The sequence below is a fragment of the Cervus canadensis genome, chromosome 9 (genome assembly GCF_019320065.1).
Source record: "Cervus canadensis isolate Bull #8, Minnesota chromosome 9, ASM1932006v1, whole genome shotgun sequence".
In the NCBI taxonomy this organism is placed as follows: Eukaryota; Metazoa; Chordata; class Mammalia; order Artiodactyla; family Cervidae; genus Cervus; species Cervus canadensis.
Window position 1 is genome coordinate 73,689,838 of NC_057394.1, and position 22,285 is coordinate 73,712,122.

Consider the following 22,285-nt stretch of genomic DNA (forward strand, 5'->3'; position numbering starts at 1 on the left):
TACTCTTTCTTCCATCTGGATGCTGGAGTATTTTTCATCACACGTTTCACCCTTGGTAAAATCTAAAGAACTTTCAATGACAACTCTTGAGTGATTACATTTCTCCCCGACATGGCTCACCTCTGGTCATGGGATAAGTCCATTGCTCTAATGCCAGCATCACAGCCGGGGTAAATGTACAGCTGCTTGAAGTCACAGGCCTGCCAGACCTCCACCACACCATTGTCCCCTCCGGTCACCAGGTTCTGCCCATCGCTACTCAGGAGAATGGCCTTCAGAGAAGGTAGAAAAGCAACCATTTCTTTCATTGTTTCCCAAATGACCAATGGTCACTACTGAAAGGCACTTACCATAGGTCCCTTGTCATTGTCATCTACTTTTAGCCATTTGTCCAAGTTTTCTAAAGTCTAACCCATAGATTTCCCAATGTGGAATTCATCAAAGTTCATCAAAGTAAGTCTTACAACAAAGGATTCTTTAAAACCAATTTAGGTTACAAAGTAACAGAAGTTCTAAAAAGAATATTACCAATCTAGTTCAGAAAGAACTTGAGAATTAAGTAACATGATTTGTTAAGTTCTGAATGCTAACATTGTCAAGACTTTTTAGAACAAATTGCAGAACACATTTCAAAACTGTTTTTAATAATGATAAACCAGAAATTCTAATTCATTTCTGAATGATGAGCAATTCAGTATGTAATTTTGGTACAGGGTTCGAAAGATAAGTTTCTATGACAATAAACTCAGTTTTAAGGTCAGGAGAGTGCAGTGTAGGGACAGCTTCTTGTCAGGGGAGTTTAAGAAAAATCTCCTTAAGGGTCTAATAAGGGAGTGAGTGAAAGTTGCTCAGTCCTGTCTGTCCAACTCTTTGCGACCCCATGGACTATACTGTCCCTGAAATTCTTCAGGCCAGAATACTGGAGTGGGTAGCCTTTCCCTTCTCCAGGGGATCTTCCCAACCTAGGGATCGAACCCAGGTCTCTCGCATTGCAGGCAGATTCTTTACCTGCTGAGCCACAACGGAAGCCCAAGAATATTGGAGTGGGTAGTCTACCCTTTCTCCAGTGGATCTTCCCAATCCAGAAACTGAACTGGGGTCTCCTGCGTTGCAGGTGGGTTCTTTACCAGCTGAGCTATCAGGGAAGCCCCCCTTAAGGGTCTAACCTCTAAACAAACAACAGCTGTCACCTTCAAAGTTCAATTCACTGAGTTAACTACTTGAGATTAAATGAACTCTGGCTTTGTTCAAAGCATCATCAATATGAATTTATATGTTTTTATAAACCAGTACACCTTTACCTGGATACCTGAGAATTTCTACTACGAGTCACTGAATGCAAAATAGTCAATCTTTAACCTCTTGGCTCAGTCCCTAGTTAGACCGAACATACAGATTTACCCGTGTTGAATCGTTGATCTCCATTTGAGCCAAAAGTTTTCCATTGATGCTGAAATTGCTGAAACGCCCTCGTTCATAGTAGATGATACAGTGGCCTTCACTGGAAACAGAAATCAAGCGTGGAAACAAGCAGTTTTCTGGTCCCTCGAGGGCTCTGAGCAAATCTCCAGTGATTGTGTGGACGAGGCAAGGGCCCTCTGCAGAGTAGGGAACAGCAATGGCCAGTCATATTACTCTCACAAACCCGCAATCAGTACTTGAATATACACTCAGGTTTGCAGGAAGAGGTAGAAAAGAAAGCTATGCTGGCAAGAGCCAAGCACTGATGTTAGATATCAACAGACAACTATTACATGACACACACATGTGTCTTCCAAACTTTTCATCTAGGTAAATACTTGTTCTTTTCCTTCATGGGATAATATTCATTAAAACAGGATACAGTCCATACATTACATGAGAATAAAAGAGACTGTATGTCCCAGAAGTGTTCTCTTCATACGTGTTTAGAAAATTTTTCTTTAGAACGTTTGGGGGAATTATCAAAACAATTGCTAAATTTCTTTAGTGTCATCAAAATTTTAACACTGTGCCACATAAAAATACATTACTATCAATGTACCTTTTCTATAGTCTATATGTAAAATGTAAAAGGCAAAATTGAGAAAATTAATCAAGTAATTCAGACTGTAGGAACATTGTTTCAAATAAATGAAGAATCAGGCAAGAACGTAAAAGGAGTATGGGGAATGATTTATTTTGCTTCAACTGCTTCTCTCCCCCGCCTCAAGCAGAAACAGCACTGAGATAAAATATTCACTAGCCAAGTTCATAAAAATAATTGGTTAATATAGTTTGGTATTACCTATCCTCCATATCCTTTAGAAATACTCCATAAAACTGTGTATGAATTTCATTCCTATTTTTCAATCAACTGATTTCAGTAGATATATATTTTTCAAAACAAGTGACATTATGAGGCTATACCCAAATTTTTTCCTGATTACTAAAGTAATAGATGTGCATTCCAGAAAATATGAAGTTAGAAAAATAGCAGTCACTTGTAATATCAACCATCATATATAGAAAGTTACTTTTTTTTTCCCTATGTGTATTATGTGTCTTGTATTTTCCTTTCCTTTTCTTTCTTTTGCTTTATAGAATAGAATGATATTATACATATTATTACTAAAACAGACATTAAAAGAGACTTATTGAAAATACCTTTTGTATTCCTCCCTGGGTTATTTACTCTTAAATACAAAAACAAAGTGTCCCTACGTTCAGACATCATATCCTTTATGTATAAAGCAGTCAGAATAAGGTCCTAGAAACAAAATCTGATCATCTCATCATCTTGATAAAAACCTTCAATGGTTTCCTACTTTGCTCAAAACAAACACAAATTGCAAATCCTTGTGTCTCCAGTCTCCTGCCTCTTCGGCCTCTGTCTCCTTAGCTCCGTGGTATCCTCACCACACTCAGCCCCTCTGGTTTTCTTTCAGTTTCTCTTAAGCATTAGGTTCCTTCCTGCCCCAAAACCTTCCATGGAGAATTGGTATCTGAGCCAGAATTAGAATAGAAGTTTCCTGACTTCTCCCGAAGCAGTACTTCTTCCATAAAAAGCCAAAAGAACCAAGTAATCAGATTTCCTCTCCCACCTACCCAACCTTAAGAAGAAAGGACTAGCGGAGGGAGGTGGACCCAGGGCTATGTCTGGTGAACCGCCTGAGCCCCCGTGATCCCCTTGATCACGGCTCTCTCCCCCTTGGCTTCTGAATGTGATTTGTAATGACTGCATCAGATGCGTGTGCTGCAGTTTGATTTACCAGTGTTCTGGCTAGAATGCTGGTGACCACAAAGTACTTCATAAAATTTTACATCTATCTTATATTAGTACTAGCAAATATTAATAAAACTAAACAGCTGCAAAGAACCTAGGGATTGCATTTGTCTACGGAGAGCTTCCTCAAGGAAATAAGTCATAAATCATGGTTAATTTGTGAAAACAGTACAGTTTTTAAAGATCTAAAATGAAAGAAATGTCTTCTGACCTTTAGCACCACTGATAACAAGTCCAAGTTCTGCACAGACAGAAACGCAGACAACTTCGTGGTCATGGCCCGTGAGGACAGCTCTTGGAGCAGGATAGTCACCTGGAAGGGAACAACGGCAGTGAGTGTCTACAGACCAACAGCAGGAATGAAGGGCTCTACCATTAAATTGAACACTTAGAAATAACAATCATTAATGTTGAGTAAGGGCATTTACTATTAATAGCTGTGTGACTATGAGGCAGTTACTTAACCTCTCTGCTTTTTCCTCATCTGCAAAATGGGGAAATCTACTGTGCCTACTACACAGGAAGCTTTTGTTGTTGTTCAGTCACTCAGTTGTGTCCAACTCTTTGTGATCCCATGGACTGCAGCATGCCAGGCTTCCCTGTCCTTCACTGTCTCCCAGAGCTTGCTCAAACCCATGCCCATTGAGTCGGTGATGCCATCCAACCATCTCATCCTCTGTTGCCCCCTTCTTCTCCTGCCTTCAGTCTTTCCCAGCATCAGGGTCTTTTCCCATGAGTTGGCTCTACACATTGTGGCCAAAGTATTGGAGCTTCAGCTTCAGCATCAGTCCTTCCAATGAATATTCAGGGTTGATTTCCTTTAGGATTGACTGGTTGGATCTCCTTGCAGTCCAAGGGACTCTCAATAGTCTTCTCCAACACCAAAGTTTGAAAGCATTAATTCTTCTTTATGGCTCAGCTCTCACATCCATACATGACTACTGGAAAAACCATAGCTTTGACTCAGGATGCTTAGATGATGGCTAAGTCAACAAATGTGACGTACTTATAGCATCACGATAGTGGTGAGAAATACTGTTTTTTTCTTCTTGATTACTGTTAAGAAATAGAAATCAAGCTTGCCAAAACATTTACATGGGTAATGTCATTTAATTATGACAGCATTCATAGGAGGAAGGTACAATGATTGTTTCTATTTTATAGAACTCCAAAGCTTTGAAAGGTTGTTCAACTTACACAAGTTCATATAGGAAAAAGTGTTGGAACTGAACCCAGAGCTAGGTAAATTTTGCAACCCGTGCTCTTACCCCTTTAAAAATGTTCCTTAATATCTTCAACAAAACAGGCTGTGGTGCTTTGATTTTTTGGAGAAGAGACGATCAGATGATCATCTTAATTCTCCGTCTGACTGTACTGGTGCGATCCTAGCCAAGAACGCGCAGCTGAATTATCTGCATCAGCATTCTGACTGCCAAGTGCTTTGCCCTCTGTACTGAGTGCATGCCTTCTAAGTGACAGGTCTTCTAAGCCGGTTAGGAGTTGGGAGTATAAAAAAGACATAAGTTATAACCTGGAATTGCTGAGAACACATCAAACAACCATGGCACATCTTCCACAGGTTGACCACTGGAGGCACTCAACAATGACAAGTGTGAAGAACAAACGTGGGTGCACAGAGTGAAATGGGATTAAAAAAAAAGAAAAAAATCCACAAATGAATGGAGAGAAAAGCAGAATACTGGTGAATAAACTGCATGCATGTAAGACTGTGAGAAGGACCAGCAAAGTTGAGAGGGCTTCTTGCCCAGTGATGTCTTGCTGGGAAAGTCATTTGGAGAAGCCACTTTTGAGATGGAAATGAGGGATTGCCATACTCTTGCTGCAAAAGTGTGGAGGAAGAGGAAACAACAGAAATTCAGAGAGGAATTTTGGAAGGTGCATTGGGTATGCTGCCATCCTGGGTACAGTTTGGAGTGGCTGCTTTGGTACATGGGAAAAGAAAGCCAGTGTCAGCGGTACAGGGTAGGATATGACCAGCAGACTCTGAAGTGAAACTCTGCTGAAGGCAGGGTGGTCAGAAAGAGGGACATGAAATGCTTATTAACAATACCGTTTGGGTCTGGACTATTCATGTCAGATCCAACAACTGTTTATCATTGCCTTGTAATATCCAACTATTTCCACTTTTGATTAACAACATCACACTTATTAATGCCTTATATTGCCTCTTTAATTATTAAATAGTTCCAGCAGACTTGTATGATTTTGTTATTCATCTTGGATGTATTGTTCAGTTGATTCTACAATATAATTTCAGCAAAGAACAAGTATTATACATAAATAAGCCTTTGTGCATATATAAAATAATCATTATTTCATGTTAAGTTGTCAGTATCACTGACCATTACTTTTTCTGCTTGAGAAGTCATGTTGTAACTTGGCCTTTTGACTGCAACTCTTCCAGAATTCTTGGTATTTATCCAATTATGGTCTGTGTATCCTGGGATCTGTGGCTATTTTCTTGAGACTGAAAAGTTCTATGAAAAATTTTAAATTTCAGATTTGCACTTTGATGATACTGTACATTTTTAACCAGTTGTAAAGACGAAATCTCTCTCCACCATCAAAAATCTATGCTGCAGCAATTAAAAGTTGAAATGCACTTAAAGATTAAGATGAGCTAATTAAGTCAATGTTTCTCAAACTAGATTCAAGGGGTTCAAGAACACATTCCTTAGAGTCAGAGATTTTTGGGGGGGTTAGTAATAATTTTGTACTTTTTAAAAGGGGTCAGTGTATTAGTTAAGTTTGAGGAATATTATTGTAGACTATTTTTTATTGATAATTAAAAAATTCAAGTTGGCAGCTTCCACACAACTATGTGTATTTTCATTTGCTTTTATATTAAAAACATTAATTATATATTAAATATTTATAGCATATATATATATATATATATAAAAGAGAATAAAATGAATTACCTTGTACTCATCCCCAGCTTAAAAATACAGAACATTACCAGTGGCTTTAACGTCCCCTTTCTCATACTTTAGAAAATATTAAGACTTTTAAGAAAGTTCTGTATTTTTCTTTTCTGTTCACTCTGCTTCATCTGGTTGTTGAGTCTGTGATCTTTCCTTTATGCTGCCTGAGATCCTGCATGCTAGCCTGTTTTTCTCTGTGAATTCGTACTTTTTTCTGGATCAGGCTGAACCCCCTCCTCCATCTCATCTCTCAGAGAGACGTCCTATGCTTCCTGGGCTGCGCTCCCCTCACTGTGAAGAAGGCGGTGTAGGAAGTGAATGCCCAAGGGCTGGAGCTTGTGCCCGCCTCCTGGGTCAGCCCCTCCCCTGGCAATGATCCAGCCCTGGGCAGTGCTCTGATTCCCTGCCCCATGTGGCAGGAGGGAAGGCTTCAACAGGTCATGCATGGAAAATTCTGTGTAGAAAGTGCATAATGAAAGCGCCCTACCCAGCAAGGTACTCAATACTCTTTCCCTCTGCCAGTGTCTCCTCCTTCAGACCCACTGTGTTCTGTCTCCCCAGGCACTGCGCACTGTTTTCTGTGTTTCCTCACATCCATCAGCTTCCATTTTGTGTTTGAGACATTTCTTACCTAGATGGTGAGTGGGAGGGGAAGCTAAAAGCCCATGTTAGTCTGTCATTTGATTCTAAATTTATGCTTCAAAGATGCCCTAAGTTCCCTGGCAAAATGAGGATTAATTACTGACAAGATTTTATGTGTAATATTATCCGTAATTTTTCTAAGTGATTATTTTATCTTGGCGAGACTGATGAATTAAACATCTTGCAATTATATATTTCATAAAATTTATATAGTTTTATAAACCTCTCCCCTATATGCCACAGAAAAAGTAAAAAGCAATCTAGTTCTATTGCAGAAATTTAAAAAAAGTATAAAAATAGTAAACATATTCCTTAAGTATGTAATGCATTTTCTGAGGAAGTAAGTTTTTCCAAGGCTTACCTCTGATTTAAAAGTTTTGAAGTGTTTTATTTTTCATTACAATTTCCCCAAGTCATTTGAGTAAACTGCAAAACTTAACTATTAGAAGATTTTGTAGGGCCCCTGAGAAGCATGGTTTCCTGCTTTCAACTACACAAGAGTAAATAACATGTTATTCCAGGGTTTTGAGTTGGGGAATCTGCAGCGGCAGCGGGAGTCGGGGGGTAAACATATTCCCTATATTTCATTTCACTGCCAGGGACAGATGTCACCCACCCAGACAATCATTCACAATCCTAGAAATATTCTGTCAGTGTCACATCACAACTGATGGATGTAGCTGAGGGTCAAAGGGCACTGCGCAGAGGGAGGTGCAGGTGAGACCTCTCCTCTGAGGACCAGAGCACCACTGCCCTCCTTCCAGAGTCACTTTCTCAGGAGAAGAGCTCTCTGTGTGATGGAATTACTATGAATGAAAAAAAAAAAAGTCCGATTTTGAGATTCCTCATAGGCAAGTATTTGGAAAGAGCAAATATACCAGGCTTACAATAAACAGATTCCATCTCATTTTTATCACAAGTCATTTCAATATTTTTTAAATGGATGATGAAAAAAGTACAAAGGTATCCGATGCTGCTATCCACATAGAACTGACAAGAGAGCCTTTCAGCGTGATGGGCTGTGGCTTTCAGAGAAGTGATCAAAGTAAAGATTACTCATGGTTCTTATTATTTTAAACCTCATTTATGGGACTACTAATATGCAGGAGAAGCTTGGGTTCTACTAAATTAGAGCTAAACAAAAACAGCAGAGATTTTCTATGATCCTCAGTGTGGTTCTGCTGGAGTCAGAAAATGAACCTCCTCATGATATATGACATTCAGATTTTATCCCTGGCCTTTGTGGGGTCATTGCAGAATCACTGCAGAAAGTATTTTCAGTCATGTTTATACTTATATAAAAATGATGGATTTTTGACCTGGGTTTCTAGAATAAGAGATTTCAAAGGGTGTGGTATTTTCATCAGTGCTCTCTGATTTCAAGATTTATTTTGAAAAAAAAAAATGATGCTAGACATCATTTGCTGAGGTAGCTTAGAAGATCTTAGTCGTGAGGAGTCCCTTCTTGAGATACCGTGTTCTCGGCCCCCTGAGGGCTTGCTGCAGACATTTGTGGCCCAAGTACTAGAAACACCTGGGCCTGCATTTTCTACAGGTCACAAGGCAACCCACATAAAAACATTCCATGTGTTGGAAAAAGACCCATGATGTGGTTTCATTTTATCATGCACTCATGGAGTACTTGAAAAAATAGATGATAGATATAAACCTATCTAGTCATTAAGTCTAAGTTATTCTTTTTCTTCTTCAGAGAGGGCACTGACCACATTTTCCCCTGAGCATTGCTATTTCAGGGCAGTTGTCTGTCCTTTAAGTCCTGAGTCTTCAGGACTAGGATCTAGGTCACAGTACACAACTGTGCTACCATCCTCTTCCCTAAATAATCAACAGTATCATCCGCCTGTCTTTCCCAAGGAGGTGCGATTCTGCATGGCGCCCAGAGATCCCACTGGTATAGATCCGAGACACCTGGATCATGAGAGCACATAGTCACTTCTGTTTCTTAGATTGCTTCTAGCTCAAGACAAAGTCTCTTGCAGCCTCAGTTCTTTAAAGGGGGAAGGAAAAGCAGAAGCTGAGTGGCAAGCAGTCCCCTTCTTAGTCAAGAACCATATAAAGTCTCCTAATGTTGGGCTGAGGGGACGGGAGGAGGTCTCCTGCAGAATGGGCTCTGTACTAGGGGCGCTACATTATGGACATTGTCTTTTGGCGCCCAGAAAGCCCTACAAGGTAAAAATTATTACACATGTAAAACTACACCTCCTCTCAAAGTTAATGAGAAGAGGTTTAACACTTACTAAACCCTAGTTAAGATTCCATGCTCTAATACATATATATTAGATATATAATAGATATACATATGAAATCATCAGGTTATTCTTTGTCCAAGCTTTCTTCATCCTCTATAGCACCACTGGTTAGTGGTGGCTGTGGAGCTGGGCACCAGGATGGTCATTTGAAAAGAAGGCTGGGTGCAGACAAAGCAAGGGATGTGATTTGGCAGATGTTTAGTGACAGGTTGGAGCTGGCAGGGGTGTCAGTGTCCAGAGCTGAGGCTTACACAATGGGAGCCCAGGGAAAAGATGCGTGCACAGCTGGAGTTTCCTTTTCAATGGGCTTCTCATTTCATAGTTTGTTTTGCATAATGCTCAAACGTGAGCTAAAGGCTTGTTTTTCAAAAGTGAAATTGCAAAAGCATAATAACAACCTTTTACACATATGACTCAAAGTGTATTCGTAGATTTGATTTGCAAAGATGAACAGTAAATTCACTTTCAAAGTTTCCTGTTGCTATGATTAAAAAAAAAAAATGTCAACCATCTCTCTATCCAGCACCTTGTATCTGGTATAGACATTAAAACCACACACTTTACAAGCAGACTGGATTTGGAGCCGAGGCCCTGATGTGTTTTAAGTGTCTGCTGAAGAGACAATGTTGACTTGCCTCTCTTGTGACTATCTCGTTGGAAGCTACAGCACGTAATGAGAAATGTCAAGTCCCAAGATCAATGAAATTTGGGGCTCCAGGGATTCAACAGGAATAGCATTGATCCTTTTAAAGAACACCAGTCAGAGATGGGCTGTAATATATCGTAGAGAAGGGCTCAGGAGGATAAGCGGCCAAGTCCAAGATACCTGCCTGACAAAAAATTCAATCAGCTTTGAGCACAGATTGCCTGCTCCGCTCTCCTTCCTTTCAGGCAGTCGCCTGCTTCCAATTAAAGTGCGCAAATTAATTTTTATCACTTCCAAATTAGTTTCACAATTTGTGTAAGAGTCTGCTTCAGATCAAAGCGTGTGTTCTTCACATCTGCAATTCTGTTATCTCGTCAGGCACCTATTTACATCCACAGGAAAATTGTCTATGTTCGGAGTTGCAAGTTTGAAAGAGTAGCAGTGAATATTAGCCTGCAATATATTAATGAAACCAGTATAATTAATTCAACGGGAACCTAGGCCAGGTAGCCTTTGCATGTTTCTTTTATGGTCTGAAACTCTGTAATCATCTGCTTACACATTTTCATTGTCTTTGTGGCAAATTCATTAAAACTGTAAAGACAATTAGAAAAAGATTTATTTATGAGATGTCCAAGTTAGTCATAACAATGTATGTATTTGACACAATGAAGCCATTAACTCTTTCAAACTTACCTAAAAAAATGCAGAGACACTATTTTTTTTCCCTCTGTGACACCAATAGAGCTATGCATCAAAAAATAATAATGACAATGTAAAAGAAGCATACATCTATTAAAGTGCTTGAGTTTATCTTAAGGAAGTTTTAGTGATGTGCACATAAGGTGAGTAAACGAATCTATCACATTATGGTGTTGTGCTGGATAGACATGATTCAGCCTCTGACATACAAAGCGAATTTAATGTCCACAGCAAGACCAAGTTCTGAATTCTAACAGCTACTGGGATATTACATTTCATGCCAGGACTTCCCTCTTCAAGTCTAGGTTAATATATACAACCCCTGAAACCTAAGGGCATTGTGTCACACACTTTAATATGAATTTAGACGTAACTAGCTTTTTGGTCTTGTGTAGCAATGCATTATGAGACAGAAAGCACATATAGCCTGATTCTCTGACCTGTGAATTGGTAGCTAGAATAGATTAAACTGAAACTGGAAAAAAAAAAAGCTTTTCCTTTCATATTGTGAGTTTTCTGATGGCAAATACCCATGGCTGATCCCTGATGTGACAGTCAATTCAGTGTGTGCTTTGACTGCCTCTGCAAAAGGTGAACTGACCAACACATATGGTCTCTCTGGGCACGCCTACATGAGGTTGCCTTTTCTAACAGGTTAAGTCAGTCACAAATCAGTCAAGTCAATCAACTACTAAAAATGACTATTATTTTTAACTCTCATGATTTTTACTATCCATGTGGCAAAAAGCTTAAATCAGTTTTTATACAAATCATCTATTTGTGCCCAAGATATAACATTAAACATTTTGTAGATACGAATACTTAGGAAACTAAATACTAACTGATAGCAATTTATGATCCATGCAGTACTCAGTACACTTGATAATTCCAAGCAGGAGAAGCAGTTTTGTGACTCTTATAGTCTATATAGATTATAATATAGACTTTTGGGTGAACACCAGAAAGTCAGAGACTTTTACTGCCCAGCCCTCCCAGCTGCTAAGACAGTACCAGGACGCAGCACATGTTCAGTACATGCTTGCTGCTTGGCCAATACTTTAGCAATTCATCCTGTTTAATCTAGAAGAGCATTTCTTCCCTTTTATGTTAAGGATAACAAATACAATGGAACCATGCGATATAGGCTCACATTAAATGTCTAGGAAAGTCTTGGCAGGGTGGGTTTTATGAAAGTCCTTTAGGTTTATAATGATGATGACAGTTTTTAATCAAAAAATATATATCCCCACAAATGGAGACAATACTGTATGGGTAATATTATGCAATGATTTCTTAGGGATAATCCTGTCTTTATTTAAAGCTTAAATAAAATGCTACATTTTAACAAATCTATCAGTCACAGTTTTGTTCTTAAGAATTAACATAAACATTCCTATTACACAGCTCCTACCATAGGAACTTTGAATACTCTAAATAATACTACATTTCACTCTTCTTGCTAAGTGATGGAGCAAAGATACAATCAATTGTCAACCATCATTTCGTTTAGAAGATAATTAGAAAATAAAGTAGTTAACAGATGATTACTATAATTTAACATTTTTATCTCATAGCAGGACATTATATTATCTTCTCTACTACCAGATGGTAGTTTTTAAGAAATGAATTGTTTTTGGAAACATAATTTTCATCATTTCTGAGCTTCATTTTGAAGATGTGAATTAGTTGGATTTAAAACACTATTCTGCTCCTTTATAAAGTTTTTTATATCTAATAACTTCTAATTTGTGTCAATAATAGATGGAAGATACCACACAGCTCTGGTGCTCAATTCAACTTCTCTTGTAATGAATGCTACACTAGTCTCAAAAAAGGAAGGTTGGAAATATGTAAAAATACACTTAGACAAAATATATGTGATAATGTACCATGATTAAGAATAATAAAGTATAATAGTAAAGTAGGTCAAATATATTTTACACACACACACACAAGAATCCTGTTAAAAACAAAGCTCTTTTTTTTTTTTAGGGATACAGTTTTAAAAAGAGTAAATAACTTATTAGCAGTTGGCATATGATGTTCTGTATACTGTAGAATTGGTGGCTGATTAGTTGTGCTGGTTGGAAATCAAGCAATTGTTTTCCTCAAACCAATATCTCACAACTTGGAGCAGAGGCTAAAATGTATAATTACACGTAGTTTCTCTTATTCAGTATCTACACTCAGAGACACAACTTCATAATACACTTTTAGTTTTTTCATCTACTTTTCTTCACCTCTAGCTATGGGCGACAAGAATAAATCACCGGGTCATCTAAATCACCTGGTCTTTCAATCTCTCACTACCTACATATACATATGAACATTTCCATGCCCTGCTCTCTCACAGTTATACCTTGGTCTCCTGTACATTTCTTTTTCTGTACAGTATTTCAGGGGAGGTACATAGTATTCTTGGGAAATTCTTAGCTCTGTTTCATCATAAATAGTCCCAAACTCATGTTTTCAGAGTACTGCTAAAATTGTGACCAATGTATGAATTATAATTGGAATAACGCTAGTTTAGGTACTCGCCATTATTAACAGTTTACAGAAATCATTCTCTATTTTACAGGAGATACAAGCTTGGTAGTTAAAAACAGTAATTATTTCTAGGAAATCTGTTATCTAGTTCCTCAGTCATTTAACAGCATTTATTGAAAACCTATAATGTGTGCAACTATGCCAGGAATCAGAACCTTCAGTGCAAAGAGAGGGTCTCATGGTGCGCGTCAGAGCTTCCTCAGAACAACAGTTCGCAGGAATAGTAACTGCTCTTTCATGAGCAAAAGGTTCCTCGGAAAACATGTTTGAGAAACCACGTGTGCATGTGTGTGCTCAGTCATGTGAGACTCTTCGCAACCCCATGGACTGCAGTCCACCAGACTCCTCTGTCCATGGGATTCTCCAGGCAAGAATACTGGAGTGAGGTTGCTATTTCCTTCTCCAGCGGAATCTTCCCAACTCAGGGATCAAACCTGTGTCTCCTGCGTTGGATTCTTTACCACTGCACCAGCTGGGAAGCCCTTGAGAAACTCTGGTTTATGCAAACATCAACAGACGTATTTGTGTGAGTCTTTCAGAGCTTACATAGAGAATAAGAGTGTATAAGCTGTGTTTTCTAAAATTTATTTTACTCTGGAGTACCTCTTTTTTTTTTTTCCTATGGAATATTTCTGGGAGCACTGTTGAATAAAAAACAGTCAGGAATCACCCTAAACAAAGAAATCATCTTATTCAGCTTTCGCTCCCCTCCATGCCTAACCTGAGGGGGTGCTCAATCATCGTCAAATAAATACAGATACTTACTATACCCCTCGTAGAAAGCAGTAGGTGTCCTCAGGAGGCACGAATAAAGTGTATGGAATTTCAGAGAAGGGAGAGAATACATTCAGTTGAGAGAAATCACAGGAAGTTGAGAGGACCAGGTGACATGGAAGGAAATTCCGAAAGGATGGGGACATCTGGAGACTGGGGAAGGGCAGCTGGGCAGAGGGTCACTGTGAGGGGATCTGGGAGTTTCCTCAGGCTGAAGGTTACAGTGGTTGCTCTCTTTTTACACTCTGAATACAGCTATATTCCAATGCTTTTTAAGCTTTCGTATTTTAAAATCCTTACAATCCCAGCAAAAGTTATTAGGGAAATTAAAGGAATTTACAGTCTGATGGGACGATTCCGGACTGATACTCACTGCTGTTCGGGTTGTCCCCTATGATGTGGTGCCGGCCGCTCCAGTACCAGAGCAGCAGGGTGGCATCGCGAGACCCAGACACGATGTAGCAGTCCCCGCCGATGTACGACTCAGACCTGGCCAAGCACGTCACCACGTCCCAGTGGCCAAATACAATCTGAGTTAGCTTCCCTGCAACACAGAAATGGCATGTCGAATCCAACGGCTATCTTTCTTTAAACGGTAGTAAGCTTAACTTTATTTTACTAGATTTGTGGAAAGTGACTCTATAGACCTGTAAACTTACAAGGTAATTCAAATCTAGCTACAGATTTAGGTTCTTGAATCCCTTCTGAAAAAATGATACAAGAACGTCACTTCGGCGTTTTTTTTAAGGAAAGAACTTATAAAATAACACAATCATGATTTTTTTCCCCTTGGGCTAGGCCAGACTAAGGGGAGCTTTAAGGCCTTTTACTGGATTTGATTTGGGAGAGGGGGACAGTAGTCCCTTTTGTCCCATGAACTCAGGGCTCAACTCATGCTAAAGTTCAGAATGGATGAAATTAGAAGCAGTCAATTACTTACAATGTGGACATTTAATTGGAATCTTGGCATCAAGATGAAGATGCCTACATTAAGAAGTATGACTTCATATGAAACTTTAGGTGAAACAATAGGCATTCTGATGAGGATAAGGTATTTCATAGTTCAGTTTACCTGTTTCTGTAGAATAAACTCTGAAGCTCTTATCCCAGAATCCACAGATAAGAATATAGCGATTATCTGCCGTGACCACAAAACAATGTGCGTTGATTTGTATGCTCTGGTCAACGAGGTCTGTGATCTGTCGTTTATTCACACCAGAGTTATTGGCTAAACATAAAACAGATACAGGAATTTAAAGAGAGATTCTACAAAGAGTTTCACCAAGCACTTACAGAAGGAATAATTTTATGCTTCATTTATCTAGAAATGGGTTCTAATGCTATATGATTAAGATTTTAGCATTTCCCCATGAGGAATATAAACTCTTTAGTAACAATGATTATTTATGAACCATATTATATATTAAAAAAATTGTTGGAAATTTAAGTAGTTCTTCCACTGATATTAGGAATTCAAGATGGGAATTTACAACATAATAAAAATATTTATATGCACTTAATTCAATAGATATTCACCCTGCACAAGTTCATTATTGTCCAACAAGTTCAATAATAATAAGAAATAAATATTGTATGAAGTATGTTACATAAAGAAAAAATGTTTTCATATTTGCCCCCACCTGTCATTTTCTGATGGCCTTTATGATTCATGGGAAAAGAAGAAAGTACGGATTTGTGCGAGGGGTGTTGTTATGTAGGTGGCCCCTCAGGGAGCTTTAGGTCAGCAGCTTTAAAGACCTGGATTGTCAACAAACAGAAGCCTTTCCAGAATGGGCTGGCAGGGGAGGAGGGGAATGAGAAAGATGGGAGAGGCGCTGGGGAAGAAAGAGACAGGCAGAGAGTCATGGGCAGCACTGGGACTGAATGTGAATAAAGTCAGGAACTCAGAGATGCCCTGTGATTTCCCCAGTGCCTGTCTGCATGCCAGCCTGTCCCTTACTCCACACCGTCCTTTCAGGCCAAATCCCTGGGCTGAATTCTTAAACAGAAAATGCAGATGTAGAAGATCACCATCACTTCCTAACACCAATTAAATCTAAGTGTTACTATTTGTGGACATCGACTGACACTATAATAATAATTACTAGAGGAGGCAAAAAGTAAAAAAAAAAAAGTTTAAAAAAACAGCAAAGGAAAAGAAAATCAAAGGTCTGAGTCACTTGAAAATTATGTAGTTGGTGCCTGATTAATTAGCATACAGCTATTAATCTTCCACGGTTACACTCTAGCTGTACGTGAAACTGTTGCTATTTTTTTTAGCAGAGAAACAGCTAGAACCTAGACTCCACTTGAAAAATATTCCTTGTCCTAAGCATATATTCTCCGAGAGAAATATAAGTGCTGTTCTGTGTAGGAGTATAGGTAACTAACCTAAATGGCTGCCTTGCATCTTATTTCTGTGTTCAAAGATGAAGGCTGAATTAATCTAAAGAAAAAATACCATAAATTGTTTATGGTTTTATAATTTTTCATACCATATTCGATTTTTTTCTTTATTTAGCTCTCATATGATCCCATGAGGATAGGGAGAACAAACATTATTAGGAACCATCTTACAGATATGAAACTGAGGCCCGGAAAGATTAAGGCACTTGTTCTGCATCACACAGCTAATAAATGTGTATGTGATTATTTAAAAATATTTTGAATACTGCTACAAATAGTTATAGCTTCTGAGTTTGCCAATTCATATGAAATCTTAAATTAAAAAAAAAAATGCTAAGCTCTATTGAATGGAGATTTCCAGAAAAGTTATTCTTTAGTATCAACTTTCTTAATAATAGCTTTGAGTCCTTATATATTTGAAATAATATAAAGTTGTTAAAGAAGAGTTGTGGCTGAAAGAAAGCACGGTTTGGATTATATGCCTTGTTTAGAACCAACCTAAATGACCTCTGGAAATACCAAGAAAATACCACAAATCATTATTTTAATATCAAAAAGTTCTTAGATGACATATTATGATTTGCACAGCTCCTTGATGGCAATTTGACATTATTTGAACATTAAGTTGTGACAGAAAAAGTATCATTCAACTGTCATTTGTGATAAATAACCACATAGGAATCTGTGGATAGGCTGCATTTATGAAAATGCATTTTTTGTTGTTAACATACCAATTAGTGGATCCATTTCAATGGGAAGATGATGGGCTTGGTCCAAGGAGTAACCTGGAGCTCCTCTGAGGCCTAAAGATTAATTAAAAGAGAAAATGACCATAAAGTTCTCAGAACAGAGGAATTTCCTAATAAGCAGTGTTTTATAACAATTATACAATATATATATTTTCATAAAAATTATTTGGCAAATTACTGTAAGAATCATTCAGTCACACTACATGTTTTTGAAGACAAATCTTAAAAAAAGCATTACAACAGGGACTGTTGGTTTCCACTTAAGATGGAGAAAGCGAGGAAGAGTGTTGTTATCCTAACAACAGAAAAAGCTGGATAAAATAGAAGACTATAACATTTCTGGAATCCATCAGAGAGCTGAAATCTAAGAAAAGGTTATGTCTACATGTAGGAATGGGTGTGGGCATGGGCCGACCTGGGTCAAGGCAGAGAGGACGGGACTCCCATCCTTTCCAGCTTCTTTCACAAGATGACGAGCCAACTGAAGGTATACAGTTGAGCCACACCTAAAATCTTAACTAAAAGCTACTTTCAGAGGATTAATAGATAGAGCTTGATTGAGTTCTTTAGTCATCATTTCTTACATGGGGTAACATATAAACTTTAGAACAACTCTAAAGAAAATAAAAATCAAATCTTCATAGCTTTCTCTCAGTGCAAAATATTTCTAGAGGCTAAGACTCCTGTGAATAATAAAGTCATATTTGGGTTGGTCTGAAAGTTCATTCAGGTTTTTCTGTAAAGTATTATGGAAAAACCTGAACAAACTTTTTAGCCAACCCCAGGTATTTTTAAGAGATGTCTTCTTTGTATTTCTGAGTGAATGGAAGTCATTCTACTTCATGTTGAAAGTATTACCAATAACCATAAAACAGGTATTCAGAAATTCTTAGGAGATAAAGCTAAAAGTAATCTGGTTTTCCAGAGTGACGCAGAAGTCAGTAGAATTAAGATTCAGGTGAACTTGGTGTGGCTCAGCCATTCAGACTTAGAGACAGTGGGGATCTTGAGGCTTCTAGGGAGATCATAAGTAATGAACTGGGCCAACTAAATCATTTAGTCCCATCCACTGCTGTCCTGGCTGGATAAGTATCAATTTGTCGAATTTTCATGACAGAATTATATCACTTCAAGATGTACTAGCTGGAACCTTCAGGAATGAGTGTGGAGAAAACACACATGAAATAACTCAACAATTTAGATTCTGTCTTCTCTCGGACTCAAAGCTCCACAAAGAGAGGGATGCTACTTGCCTTGTCCACTGCTGCTACTCCCAGTGCCCAGGACCACTTGACACAAAGTGGTCATTCAGATATTTCCTAAATGAGTTAATCAAGTGGGAGAAAAAGGATTTGAAACCACCTAGATTCAAAGTTGTTTTTGTTTAGTATGGGATACAATTTGTCTTTTTTTTTCCCCTCCCAGGAGCAGGGTGGGAGGACCTGAATTATTAGTAGAATTGCTTCAATTAATCAAATACTTATTAGATACTGAACCATTAGCCAAGCACTCTGTGAGCTTCCCTGTGGCTCAGTGGGAAAGAATCTGCCTGTCAGTGCAGACACAAGGGTTCGATCCCTGGGTCGGGAAGATCCCCTGGAGGAGGACATGGCAACCCATTTCAGTGTTCTTGCCTGGGAAATCCCATGGACAGAGGAGCCTGGTGGACTACCATCTATGGGGTCACAAGAGTTGGACGTGACTGAGTGACTAAACAACAAGCACTGCATGTGGCACTAAACCACGGCAGCAGTGAAGACAGACGCGTTAGAGTGAGGTCTGGCAGTCATTTACTCTGCTCTTCCTGGAGCTCACGGGGCACACGCACTAGCCCTCCGCACACTCACCTGAACCCCAGCTTTAAGGCCCCGCTAGGAAGCGACCCCCTCAGGCCCACGCACCTACTGTGTTGTGCCACCGGTTCACCGCAAACAGCCTGCTGCAGGTCACCGTCACCACCGCGGGGACGGTCAGGTGGGGGAGCGTGTTGGCCGCCACGTGCGTCACTGGGGAGTTTGACGGAAACTTCAGCACCATGATCACATCCTGCTGCATCTGATCTTTAAACATGAGTGGACTCTGTGGAAGGAAACACTGTTGAATAGAAAGGGAGGAGAGCAAAGGAAACAAAAGGAATAACACAGTTAGTGACAGCGTGGGGGAGAGTGAAATTAAAACAGGCTAGCGTGAGCACAAGCAGACCGCAGAGCGGCTGGCACTCTTGTCTGTGAGGAGGGCACAGCCAAATGAGCAGGCACTCCGCACAGTTGCTGAGAGAGGACCCCCCAATGATTAATAACCAGCTGCAATTTAGGTGCTGCCAGACGATGGGAGAGGGCTTCCCTGGTGGCTCGGATGGAAAGACTCTGCCTGCAATGCAGGAGACCCAGGTTTGATCCCTGGGTTGGGAAGATCCCCTGGAGAAGACATGGCAGCCCACTCCAGTATTCTTGCCTGGAGAATCCCATGGACAGAGGAGCCTGGTGGACTACAGTTCACAGGGTCGCAGAGTTGGACACGACTGAGTGACTAACACATTTCCAGATGATTTAAGAAGTTAGCTTAGCGATATGTCCACATGATGCAGTGTAATTTTTCAGTGCAGTTACAACATCACTGTGGTGGAAACATCAGTCAAGCCAGTTACCATCACTGTGTATGTGAATATGAAGTGAAGCCATTCTTTCATTTTTTACCTGGCTGATCTGGGGGCACGGCTACAGTCTCAATAATTAAAATATCAGAGCCTCCCTTGTCCGTGCTCCGTGTGCACGCTTCTGCTGTGTCTCTGATGACCGTGGTTTAGGCTCCTTCCTCTGCTCGATGGTGAGCTTCCTGAGAGACAACACTCTCTTTGCTTTTTTAATCTTTGTTTCTCAAACATCTAGTATATGACGTGATAGAAAGTAGACACTACCAGTATTACCAGTAAGTAGTATGGTGGTGGTGGTTTAGTCGCTAAGATATATCTGACTCTTTGCCAACCCATGGAATGTAGTCTGTAAGGCTCCTCTGTCCATGGGATTTCCCAGGCAAGAATACTGGAGTGGGTTGCAAAATACTATACACATTATTACATAAAAGACAGATAAGAATGTTGGAAATAACCACTATTTAGCTTTCATGAATGTTTTCTAATTGTTCACTATTTTATATAGACGTGTGTGTGTGTATGTGTGTGTGTGAATTCTCTGCTACATAAACTTAAAAAGCTGATTTTCTTTATAAACAGTTCCATGCCAATTTAGCCTCTAACAATTTCCCCTAGGAAAGTAATGAGTTCTGACTGGGCATTTCTCCAGGATAAATATTTTTTACTATTATTATTATTAAACAGAGAAAACCAACATGGGGATAAAACTCTTCTGCCAAAGCATTTCATAAAACAAAGTGTGAGAGAGACTCTTTTGGACAGTTTGGTAAAAATGCTTCCTCTCAGGTCTGCAGGCTCCACGTCTACGCTGCGCCTGGGTGTGGGATGGGGACAGCACGCGTGGTGAAAGCCTCTCTGCTTGGCTGCATGTGAGGACCCACCTCAAGCAGCAGAATTCATTAGTGACTAAACAGTGAAACTGTTCAGCTGAGTTATTGTAGAGGAAAAGAAATGTTTTCAAACATCCACATTTATTTATGTTTCAGTAGGTGATGGACTATCAACCCTTCGAAGGTGTATAGGACGTATTGTCTCTGTACTGCCAATGCTTAGGCACACAGAAGGGGCTAGATTCAAATGTGTAAAGTAGTTGACAGGATAAATGAAAGGTACGAACAATACTTCTATCACACAATAACAACTTGTACATTTGTTTACACGTTTAGTGTGGACCGTGTTCTAGGGCACTTTACTCCAGTATGAGGATATCTGGTCCCTTGACAATTATCTAGAAAAATTGATGAACTGTAATTCATTCTGCAAATATATTTTTGCTGTCAAGCATTTTTTTTTTCTCAGTAAAAACTTAGTGGAAAATCACAGTGACAAAGTAAGTTCTAAAGTAATTTCTTAGAAAAATTTTTACCTTCAAATTAAATAAAGAGGGAAATGTTAACTGCTAAAAACTGAAAAGAGGCCGTATTCTTATGAAAATGGATCTTAAAAGATGCAGATTGAAATGAAAAGAATATTACTTCTTCCCTCGCAGACTGAGAATATGACGCCAGCTAACATTTACTGAGTACCTGTATGCCAGGGTGTGTAGTCTAAGTGCTACATACAGTACTGAGTCATTACATTTTCAGGGCTGGTGCGATTTGTTACCCTCAGGCTACACATGCTGAAATGTAAACAAAGAACTTAAATACCCTGCCCAATTCATTCATTAGTTCATGGCAGACATGGTGCTTGACCCAAATCTGGTTCTGAGGTCCTTATTTTTAATCTACTTTCTTGACTGCTGCCATGCAGAGGTTGTATATTATCTCTATATTTCTTTCCTTTTCTTAAAATGAACTACTTCCCCTACCACACTTTGCCCCCAAAGATCAAACCTGCTACCTTTAGATTGTGTTTCTATTATATTTTTCATTCTAATTTATAAGTGTAACCTAATTTTGGTGCCTGTGTATGTCTATAAGCCTGTATGTGTATGAAGGAGTTTATATATATGAGCCAACTCCTAACAGAGAGGGCGGCTATTTTTGTGAATCCAAAATTGGGCTAGCTGAAGCCAAACTTAAAGGTAAGAACTAGACTCCTTTTTCTGTTTCTTTCTAGGTAATCAGTATATCTTGAGGCTGAAGAGTTAAGTCAATACATCGAGAAGCTTTAAAATGCTGCTAAAAAAAAAATCACTATTTTATTTGAACTCTACTCAGGTACAAAGAAAGACAGAAATGTTCCGCAAGCTGCCACGTCTTACCAGGTGCATGGCAGAGCTCCGAGGCGGATGTGGCTCAATAAGCAACTGAGATGGCGTTTGTCCAAAGTTCTGTATCTGTGCCTCCATGGCCTGCAGGGGAAGGAGAGTGATTGTCACAATCAGTATGCATCAACGAGAGAGGTCAACACACTCTGACAACGTAAAGTGTATCCCAAGTCAGCCATGAAAAAAGTCTAGAAAATTCGCCGGGTGCTCTTCTCCCAGGGTGCAGAATCATCCAAGTGTTAGTATTTTGTAGACAAGCTCTGCTTCTCCTTCCAAACATGCTTCCGTTAAGTCACTATTCTTATTTAGAAGCTGGGGTTAAATGTGGAAATGTTATCCTGTGAGTACATGCAAGCAGCTAGAGACCAGAGAACACTCTGAACACTAAATACAACACAAATACCTTAATAAAGTCCTTTGTAAGAAGGAACGTATGGGGATCTCTAATGAAATAAGCTTCTGGAATCTTAATGGGGAAAAAAAAGAATGAAACAT

At 39.2% G+C, this 22,285-nt stretch overlaps 1 protein-coding gene across 10 annotated transcripts in view; it reads right to left on the bottom strand.

The window, feature by feature from the left end:
- Window positions 1-22,285, bottom strand: part of NBEA (neurobeachin) — a 644,508-nt gene that overhangs the window by 3,582 nt on the left and 618,641 nt on the right. For 5 of the 10 annotated variants that reach the window (XM_043477413.1, XM_043477408.1, XM_043477410.1 and 2 more), the window contains 9 exons: window positions 22,194-22,256; window positions 21,785-21,874; window positions 18,827-19,019; window positions 16,908-16,979; window positions 14,843-14,998; window positions 14,144-14,314; window positions 3,456-3,557; window positions 1,402-1,598; window positions 121-272 (listed from right to left, as the gene is read on the bottom strand). In XM_043477413.1, coding sequence (XP_043333348.1) covers window positions 121-272; window positions 1,402-1,598; window positions 3,456-3,557; window positions 14,144-14,314; window positions 14,843-14,998; window positions 16,908-16,979; window positions 18,827-19,019; window positions 21,785-21,874; window positions 22,194-22,256 — 1,196 coding nt within the window. The remainder of the gene's footprint in view (window positions 1-120; window positions 273-1,401; window positions 1,599-3,455; window positions 3,558-14,143; window positions 14,315-14,842; window positions 14,999-16,907; window positions 16,980-18,826; window positions 19,020-21,784; window positions 21,875-22,193; window positions 22,257-22,285) is intronic. The other 5 variants (XM_043477415.1, XM_043477412.1, XM_043477416.1 and 2 more) reach the window with 3 other exon arrangements.